Source organism: Schistocerca gregaria, chromosome 4 (assembly GCF_023897955.1).
Source record: "Schistocerca gregaria isolate iqSchGreg1 chromosome 4, iqSchGreg1.2, whole genome shotgun sequence".
NCBI classification, from domain to species: Eukaryota; Metazoa; Arthropoda; class Insecta; order Orthoptera; family Acrididae; genus Schistocerca; species Schistocerca gregaria.
Genome location: NC_064923.1, coordinates 218,563,804 through 218,574,578, shown reverse-complemented (window position 1 = coordinate 218,574,578; position 10,775 = coordinate 218,563,804). Strand labels below are relative to the sequence as shown.

Below are 10,775 nucleotides of genomic sequence, written 5' to 3'. Positions count from 1 at the left end.
TCCTTTCAGTTCATCAAGTTATCACCTGGCCATTGTCTCATACACTTGCAAACTGCTATTACTCTTGGTTTCTTCTCACTTGGTTTCAATTCTCTCTTATTTTGTGCATCACAGAGCTCCTGTTGGTTTCATTTCCCAATTGGAGTTATTTCCTTTTGTTTCCTCTTTCATTGCAACCTAGCCATATCTCTGTCCTGACTTTAGTTTCTTTTGCTACCCCATTTACAATTATTTTTCTGTAGAACATAAATTTTTCTTCTCTCCTTTCAGTGTAGCCCAAATATATTCTTAATGGTAAAAACAGCTCTCCGTTCATAATTAACCAAACCAATGAAACTCCCTACATGTAAGACCACCTGTTGCTCTTGTTCCAATAACTACAATGCCAAAATGGTCTACTCCATCCTACTATTAACTTTTCCTTTTATCTATCTAGGAGGGTGCAGTAGAACTTATATTCAACAACTAGGCAAGATAATAATTTGTAACATAATGAGAAGGTTTATTACAAAAGCAAGACCACTCATATTATGTCGTGCTGTCACATAGCATCGAATTATAAGAATTCGTAATGAGAGAACCATTTATATAGTTTTGTTAGGAAACTTGAGTGCTGTAGACAAAGTTGTAACTACAAAACGTTGAACTCAATACAGAAAATTTGAGACACCATCTGTACTGCTGTTATTGCTATTAATGTACTTACCATGTGATTGGGTGGGGAGGGAGCTGCTCCTTTGCAATTTGTTCTTGAGACGTGGTGGGAGGATTAGCAGTGGGTGAGGATATGACATGGGAAATCTGTCTGCAGACTAGTTTTGGTAGATAATACCTATCTACGAAGGCCTTTGTACGACCTATAGCAAACTGGGCATGGGAATTCTTGTCACTGCAGATGCACCGTTGTTTGTTAGCTAAACATATGGGAGTAATTTTTTTGTGTGAGTGATAACAGCTGTCAGAATGCAAGTACTCTTGATGGTTAGTGGATATTGTAGGAACAAAAGGGGCACATTGGGCTGAGGACAACCAGGTGAAGCAAATGAGAGATGTGTTGAAGCTGTGGAGAAATGAGGGTAAGAGGTCTTGGCCTTGGATCCAGATAGTGAAAATATCATAAATGAGCAACTACTCACCATAAAGATGACATGTTGAGGTGCAGACAGGCACAACTTTAGCAAACAGACAAAAATAAACTCATTGTTCCACAGGGCAATTAATGCTTGACTGTCAGAAGGGTGGAAATAAAATAAAATCTGAAACTAATGACATATTTCAGCCTTCCTATGTGAATGTGTTTTAATTCACTTGGGAGCTCCCGGCCACAGATATCCATTTTGTTTTCATTTGACGTGAGAGTAAACAAAGGGGAAACACAAAATCACTAAATGTAAACAAGGGGCACGCGGAGACTACCCACTATAACTCAGACTGCTCTGCGCATCAGCCCCGGATCTATGACATTTGCGAACTGGTCAATACAAAAAAAAAATTGAATTTTCAAAATATGTTCATCTTGTAGCACACATCTTTCTGAAAAGTCTGAAACATAAAACATATATATTCGAGGAAATGTAAGACATATTATTTGGTCTTAAGTATGCCAGAGTGCAGTGCCACGAGTCTTCATAAAGCATTTTTCTACCACATGGCCAAACTATATTCAGGAGAGTGGAAACTGAAATGTCCTGTGGTAGCTCTCCTTCTCCCAGTCGGCCGGTTTGACAGCCTACCCCTCTTTAAAAAATCTCTCAATTAATTAATAGCGGATGGGATTACTTGTAATCAAAAGAACAAGAACTTGCTGTTTTGTGTGACATAAAATTAAATATAGGATATATAAAACCAATACTGACAAGATTCCAAGTATTGTTAATAGCAGTCCACACGTGAATGGGGCACGATACATACTGACAAGAGATAAACAAGAAATTACACATTTCTTCAAACCTTAGCACCTAGCATTTTCTCTCTCTAATCTTGCTACAGCTTTACATGGCATGCTTTCCTTACTGCGAAAGAATCTATTACCTCATCAAAGTTCGTCAAACGTTTTGCTAAATGAAAAATTGAAATGTCGTTATCTAATACTGAAAAAGCTATTAATACAAATAATACCCAAGACTGGTGTGGTTTCTCGATCTGATTACATCTATTTTGTCACTGTCTGCTAGATAAAACAAAATAGGCCTTTCTAATAAGGCAGCAATTTTGTAACACACCAAATAAACGAGACTGTTTTGGCCATTTTTATAATAACAAGGCAGAATATAATCCAATAAGTACCAATATCAAATGCCTATTAGGCCTACTACAAGCAAAAAACTTTATGTTAGGAAATAGTTTCACATTTCATTTGTACGCACCAGGTTCTCGAGCATGAGATCGAAAAGTAGTATTACAAAATTTTTATATAAATTTGGAATTGTTTTATTCTTCCATAATTTGTGTGATGTCCCCGTTTCTTCTCCTTTTTCGTTCTAACAAACAATCTTGTCGCCAATTCTGTAGCTATTGCTGCCACTGTAAAAATTTATTTACCAATTAACTTCACCAACCCTGCCAGAATCACAGGTTTAGTTACCCCGCGATTATTTTCAGGTTAGGCATTATTACGTGTTCAAACAACACATTTTCCGCGTTACTTCCAGAATAGAACTTACGTGGCTGCTAGCCGGGGATTGTACTTCTGGTCCTTACTACTGTTGCAATATGGCCAAAAATTTTCTGTCAAAATTTCATTTTATTGAATATCTATTATCTAGAAGATAATACGTAACCTTTCTCACCTGTTATTGCTGTCAGTCATTTATTTCCATTCTGGTAGTCTGAATCTATGGACTTTGCTAGTAATAATAACAACGCTGATCATTCGCAAACCCAATCAACCACATAATCAGACAGTGATTGGCATTCATCCGTTCGGCTTTTCTCCCTCAGCTCATATAGCCCCGTCCCCTTTTGTCTGCATAAAGTTTATTTCCAGATGTGACGAGGATTCTCCTGACAAAACATCGCGTACACTATGCATGCATTCAAAAGTCAGCTTATGATTCATTCAGAAATCAACTTAAAATGTGTTCAAAAATATTCAAAAGCTTAACAGGGAAGTGTTTCAAAATCATATGAATAATCAATAGACAAACGTGCGCTGGATGCTAGGCGCTTCGTGATAAAGTTTTCTTCCTTAAGAATACCAATTGGCACCTCCCTTTTCCCGGTAGATTGGAGACAATGTTTTGTTACGAAGCACTGTGTAGTCTTCCTAAAGCCTTCGACACATTTTCAATTGCAATTTAAGTTATTTTTGTTTTTCTCTCTTGTTTATGTTGGATTGTTGAAGTATTATTCTGCAGTTGCGGGATACAGTAATATCCTTTGTTAGAATATTGGTTCTTACCAGTCAAAATTACTTGTATACACCCTGGTCAACCAACTGTCCACCCAAATAAATAGCCACTGCCAAACTGTGACCAATATATGACTCTTTTTATCACCCAGTGCCGGAAAACACTTCTGGGCAAAACATACTTGATTTCAATTGCAGTTTCACAATCTGAAACATTTGGATTCTTTCTCCCAGCACAAGCATTGCTAAAATATGTAGATGGAAGTTCAACCTAGCTCCCCAGTCTACCTGCCCAACTGCTGTCGTATCACTGGGTATTCTGTGACACAATGTGGTACAAGTGTGTGTGTGTGTGTGTGTGTGTGTGTGTGTGTGTGAGCGTGCGCGCCCACATGCTAGCACAGAAAATGATTAGTACAAAAGCTGTCAAGTCTTTTTACAAAAGACGGAGGAAACATTCCAGAATAAATACACATCAGATAATAACCAAGTGACTATTCTGGAATTATGACAAGCAGCAGCAAGTTAACAAGATGTAGAGAAAAAATTTTAATTTTCTTTTTCCACTGGAATGTAATGACACTTCCCACTATCTCTCAAAAATTGTTTGGGGAGGTATTGGCAGTGATGTACCTCATAGGGATGAGAGTAAATAAATTCAATGTGTGACTTTAAATAAACAGGCAGTGTGGTTTGATTGGAATTCAAACATAATTAACTTTTAATAGATTAATAATATTTTATGACTGAGTGAGTGTTATACTGTAACTCAACATAATGTATGACCACGGATATCAGCTAATGTACAATGCGTAGTAGTAAATTTTCTGTTCCTAGTTTTAGATAAAAAATTGAATTTTCTCTTTCTGTTGCATTATAATGTTCAAAGTAAATAGTGTTAAACTGAAAACAAGAAACACTCCATGACAGTACAATTTTTAATGTATACCACATGTGCACATCACATACTAGTATATACCAGGAAAGGAACAGATCTTCTGAAAAGCCAAATTATACTGAAATCATATATTTATTTACTCTTAAACATCCTACATAAATCTGTTCTTAGAATTAATGCAAGACAACATAAAACAAAAATTTATAAAAAATATAGAAATTAAAATTTTTCTTTTGTCATAATAGTAGCTGTACATTATATACATATGCATGTCATGCAAAAGCTGATAAATTGCACAGCTCTTCGATGTATAAATTTTACAACATTTGGGTTACTTTGATGTGAAATAATTGTTATGTCTCTGCTGTCAAGTTCATTTACAAAGTACCCCCCCCCCCCCCTCCCCCTCTCTCTTTCACACACACACACACACACACACACACACACACACACACACACACACACACACACAAATGTAGTTTTACTACAAGTACAAAAGTGTTAACCACATATTAAGATGACATAACATCTGTTTAGTCAAACCTCCACAAGTCACAAAAAACTGCAATGAAGCAGTATGTCATTACTAGTGGGTTATATAATTCATCACAAACAATTGCACTTACCAATAAATAGTTTTATGAAGCATTAAACATTTATTTACAAATACAAATAATAACTCTACAATTACAAGTTGTTCTAGCAATGTGCTGATATTTACTGAAATCCCAGCTAGCAGGGCAAAATTACAAGCAACAACAAGTTTTAACTTCACTGAAAGACATGGCCGGATAAAGTCTACCTAAAAATATAAAAAAGAAGAAAGAAAACTGACACAGGGTACTCTCATTCACTAGATCCCACTTTGCCTATCAGTTCATCACATATCGCTGTAAGTTCTTGGTTTTCCTTAATCTTTTGCTCCAGCATTTCTTCGAGTGAACTTGCTTTGATTTCAGCTTTCTTTAACATGGCATGCAACTTCGCACTTTCTGCCTGATGACTGCGGCGTAATGATTCGAGTTCCTGATTAGCACTGTGAAAATGTCAGAAAAATGCATATCAAAAACCACTTTAAAACAATATGAAGTTTATAAAACAGTATATGTTGCATCTAGCACTTCCTGGACACTGAAAGCAACTGTCACATAAAGCATAATTTGTCAAGTTAATAAAATCCCCAAAAGTAGTACCTCTTAACAGCCGGCTTGCTTCTGAATTTCTGTTCACTAACAGCAGCATGTATTCAATGAGATAGTAGCACAAGCCTACGCAGATGAACCTTGGCTTTGGTTCTAAAAGCAGGGAGGGGGACTTTTTTCATCTGGTATTCGTATTCACCATTTTTTAACAGACATAAATGGGTGTTATACTGATTCCCCTAACCAACATATTTGTGGAGTTGTGCTTTCACTGAAACTTAAACAGGCAGTGGGACTCACTTCACTTCACCTGTTTGGTGGAAACCTGCTTTGTCCTGTATCAAGGAGGAGGCAAACACAAATGGGTAGGTTCTAGTTCACACATTCAGCTATTAACGGCATCCTTATAGAAATGGCAGCAAATAATGGAGGGAGGGAACTAGATTCACTCAGTGTGTGTGCCTGGGGGTCTCATTCAAAATGTTGAAGTGGCTATTCTGGCACACGCTGAAACTATCGATGCCTGTCTGGTCTCTGAGGTCATACTTTGATCATTCCAGCAACAAGCAGATAAAGCTGAGAAGACTAGTCTTGCACACAACATTTTAACAAAGCTCACAATTTGCAGCACTGTCTCCAAACCTGATCATAATTCCATATTCTGAGTTGAGTGGAAGAACTGAACCAGAGACTTTAAGGATTCTGTGGCAAGCTAAGCTGCAACTTCATTAGGTGACTCTTCATTCAGTCCACATACTGACAGCTGTAGGAGGCCCAGAAGTACATGTGTAAAATTCAAAAGAATGTTCAATGTCCCTACAGGCAAAAGAATGAAACTCCTAGTAGTAAACTGCCGAAGCATTTGCAACAGAGTGCCAGAATTTGAAACGGTTCCTTAAGAGCAGTGAAACTCACATTAATTCCGGGTACAGAAAGCTGTTTGAAGCCTGAAATTGATGGCAGCAAGATTTTTGGGGAAAAATTGTGTTTACTGAAAGGATATAGTAATGGCAAATGGAGGTGGTGTATTTGTCGCAATAGGCAAAATACTCAAATCTACCAAGACAGAAATTGAAGCTGCATACAAGATTGATTAGACAAGACTCAGTATGAGGAGTGGACATAAAATGGTAATTGAATCCTCCTATCACTTGCCAGAATCGCCACCTGATCCAAACCAAAATTTGGTAGGAAACCTCACTTTGCATGTAAGTAAGTTTCCCAATTATACTGTAATCATCGGTGGAGATTTTTATCATCCAATAATCAAATGGGAAAATTGCAGTTTTGTTTGTGAAGGACATGGCAAGACATACTGTAAAACATTACTAACTGCCTTTCCTGAAAGCTACTTACAACAGATAGTGCAAAGCCACACTAATGATGGAAATAGATGTAGTGTAACAAATAGACCTGACCAAACTGGTATCAGTGTCCGTGATGCAGTTGTGGCAACAATAATTATCAAAGTAGAAATGATAACTATAACAGGCAGCAAAATGTTTATGTCCAGTAAAATATGTAAAAATGCAGTAATGTCATATCTCGAAGAGGAACTTTCAAGCAAGGAACAGAAGCACGGGAAGAGGCTAGGGCTCAAGTTTAAACGATTAGTTGGCCACGCACTGGATAGATATGTACCCAGTGGAACAGTTCAGAATGGAAGGGGGCCTCCATGGCATAGCCACTGTAAATGAACAGACTACTGCATAATAGGCGTAAAACAAAGCATAGAACTATAGATGGAGACATGACGAATGAAATGCATTCCTCTGTCAAGAGAACAATATCTGAAGACTTCAGTGACTACCATAGACGAAAACTGTCAAACAATCTTTCACAAAACTGAAAGAAATTCTAGTCATACTTAAAGGCTGTTCCTGGCACCACAGTTAGTGTCCATTCACTCATGAATGAGACAGGAATTCAAACCGAGGGTAGCAAAGCACAAGCTGAAGTGCTTAACTTCACTTTCAAATACTCTTTTACAAAGGAAAATCCAGGATAACTGCCCCAATTAAGTCCTTGGACCACTTAAAAGATGAGAGAAATAAATGTTAGTTTCAGTGGTGTTGAGGAATCATTTAAATCAAACCAAGCTCTGGGTCCACTGGAATACCTACAGGATCGTATATTGAATTTCCAGCAGAGTTAGCCCCTCTTCTGACTATAATCTATCATGATAAGTAGAGAATATGGGATGGCAAAATTTCTAGTTAGGTTCCTTTTTTTTAAATGGGTTTAGGGCGCAAAACTGCCATGGTCATTAGCACCCGGTCTGTGACTTAGGGAAAGCCTTTTAGAAAGAAAGAAAGAAATTGGAAATCAGCAGCAATGGGAGTGAAACTCAAAACTAAAACACAGAAGGAAAGCTTACAAAACCACTACAGAAGGGGGGTTCTTTTCCCGAAAGAGCTTCAAATGACCGACGTCATCTCACACTCTAATAAACTCAAGGATGTGATCGGCTGAGCGCGTGTCATCTGCTAAAATGGAATACATATCAGGTGACAGCTGTAAACGAGTGCGTAGCGGAATAAAATAGGAGCACTGAAGTGAAAGATATCTCACTGTCCACAGTTGATAGCAGTGGGGACAAAGTGGGGGAGGATCACCACTAAAAAAAAAGTCGATGACTAAAAAGACAGTGCCCTGTCCGGAGTCTAGTTGAAATTATCTCCTCCCGAAGAAGAAATCGGGTCCAAGCACAGCGAAGAACTTTCCTGTCCCACAATTTATTATTGGGAAATGTAGGCCAATGTGCGTGCCATAAAAGAGCAACACAACAACATAAAACACACTGTAGATCGGCGGAGGGAACCATGCAAACAGCAGGCTGAAGAAGAGAGACTGCAGCCTTGGCCTCGTTTCCATGGATACCAACGTGTACTGGGGTCCAGAGAAATGCCACAGAGATGCCCCCCAAGTGGAGGCAGTCCTGAATCCGGCGGACCAGAGGGTGGACATGGTAAAGACCTTGGACATTGAGGAGAGAGCAGAGCGAATCTGAGCAAATAATATACTGTATGCACTGATGGTGACGGATCAACCTGGAGAACAGCGTAAAGCTCCGCAGTAAAAACTGAACATTGGTTGGGAAGCTGAATTCAATTAGGGGTGTCGCCAACAATATAGGCACTCCCAACAACAAATGATGTTTTTGAGCCATCAGTGTAAATAAATGTTGCATCCTTCATTTGTGCGCATATAACAGTAAATGCCTTACAATAAACAAGAAAAGGGGGTACCATCCTTGGAAAGGTGACAAAGGTCATGGAGCAGGCACATCCGGGGGTACAGCCAAGGCTGTGCTGTACCCCCAGCTGTCAAGGAAGTTTTAGGAAAGTGGAAGGAATGAGAATGTATCAGTCGATGGAAGCGGACTCCCGGTAGTAGAAGAGAGGAAGGGCAGTCTGCATACCAAGGTGGTGTTGAAAAAAGGTCATGGGCCAGCTAAGCAGGCATGGAAGACAGATGGCTTGCATAACGACTCAGGACAGCTCAACGATTGGACAGCAGAGGGTCAGCAGTATCAGTATAAAGGCTTTCCACAGGGCTGGTGTAAAAGGCTCCAGACATTAAAAGCAATCCACAGTGGTGGACAGAGTCGAGACGCCAAAGAACAGACGGCCAAGTTTAAGGGTGCACTAAGGCGGGTTGGAGGTGGAGATGAACCACTCGGTCCGCTCCCCAAGAGGTACCATTCAGAACATGCAGGGTGTTAAGGGATCACAGACAGCGAGCCGAAATATAGGAAACATGGGAGGACCAGTACAGTTTTCTGTCATACATTGATGGTTACTGCCAGGTGGCGCTGTAGATGAGATATGCCGTGGCGGAGAAGGAGAGGAACATGGTTTCTTATGAGCCTTCTTGGGAACAGAACGTTGAGGTGAGGGAGGAATCGATGGCTGTGAAGTTGGGGTACGTAAAAAATCTTCGTGAGTAGGCTCTTTTTTGGAAGTCTGGGTGTCTGATTTGATTTCGAGGCTCGTGATTTAGCACAAGCCGATGAAGGGTGAGCCGTAGAGTCAGCAGGTGATAGTGGGGAGGTTGAACGAGTGAACTTTGCACTGGCCAATCTGATGACTGTAGCACTAAAGGTGAGATCACAAGTCTGCGTGGCTGCCTCATTAGCAGACCTTGGAGATTTACCTGCTGGTGGCACAGTGGGCTTTCGACTTGCAAATAACTTGCAAGCAGCAAATGTAGACACCTTTTTTTCACTCTGATTTCCTGAATAAGCCATTCATCTTTGAAAATGGGGCAAACTCTAGAGGAAGCAGGGTGGTCACCCATACAGTTGATGCAACGAGGGGATGGAGGTGGACAAGCACCCTCATGGGCATCTGTGCCACACGTAACCCATATGACCGGATTGGAACACTACTGGCTGGTATGATTAAACCACTGAACAAATGTCTAGAATATAGTACGGGTTGGTACCAAGTCCTTGTCAACTACTATGACTATGTACAGTGGTTATGCCCTGGTCAGACAGGTAGTTTTGAATTTCCTCGTTGGTCAATCCGTCGAGTGAGCGTGTATAAGACACCCCACATGATGAATTTAAAGTGCGGTGCACTTCTACCTGGACAGGGAAGGTGTGTAGCAGTGAAGTTCGCAGCAATTTTTGTGCCTGGATGGGACTGACTGTTTCTAACAACAAGGTGTCATTTTGTAAACAGGAACAAGACTTTACACGTCCTGCAATTGCATCGACACCTTTCTGAACAATGAAAGGGTTGACTGTGGAGAAGTCTTGACCTTCATCTGACCGAGAAACGACAAGGAACTGTGGCACTGATGGAAGAAATGTCCGTGGCTGAGACTCAACTAACTTTTGCTTGTGAGCAGAAATTGTAGACGTAGAGGAAAGCATTGTGGAAGTATCCCCCATGATTACCGGCGTGTCCGATGACGTGCTCCTTCCTTGTGGGGCCCTCTCTGAGGGCAATCCCGCCTTAGGTGATTGTACACACCTCCCGAGAAACAGACGGAGGGACCAATTGGCACTCTCGGAAGGTACCAGCTCCGGTAATCACCCCTCCGTGGGCCTGGCCGTTACCATGGAGTATGTATGTGTCCTATCTGTCTACCCGGGGCTGGGAATTACACGTTACCCCGTCAGTGGCTACGTATGGGTCGGCCTTCAGACACGCACAGGGAGGAAAGAATGAGAAAGGGAGGAAAGAATGAGAAAGGGAGGAAAGAATGAGAAAGGGAGGAACAAAGAAATGGAAAGAAGAGAGGTCTTAAATGCTGCAGCAGAGGAGCGGGTAAAAAGAGGAGGCAAGAAAAGGGAAGGACAAAGGGAGAACAGAGACTTTACAGCACAGTTACAAGCGTCCACCTCCAGATGTTTTCATGAAACATACTCCCACAG

At 40.4% G+C, this 10,775-nt stretch overlaps 1 protein-coding gene across 1 annotated transcript in view; it reads right to left on the bottom strand.

Moving 5' to 3' along the window:
* Nucleotides 1-4,360: 4,360 nt before the first annotated feature.
* The window catches only part of LOC126267097 (transforming acidic coiled-coil-containing protein 1), a 320,226-nt gene continuing 313,811 nt past the window's right edge, over nucleotides 4,361-10,775 (bottom strand). The window contains exon 15 of the mRNA XM_049971979.1: nucleotides 4,361-5,283. Coding sequence (XP_049827936.1) covers nucleotides 5,094-5,283 — 190 coding nt within the window. The 3' untranslated portion in view covers nucleotides 4,361-5,093. The remainder of the gene's footprint in view (nucleotides 5,284-10,775) is intronic.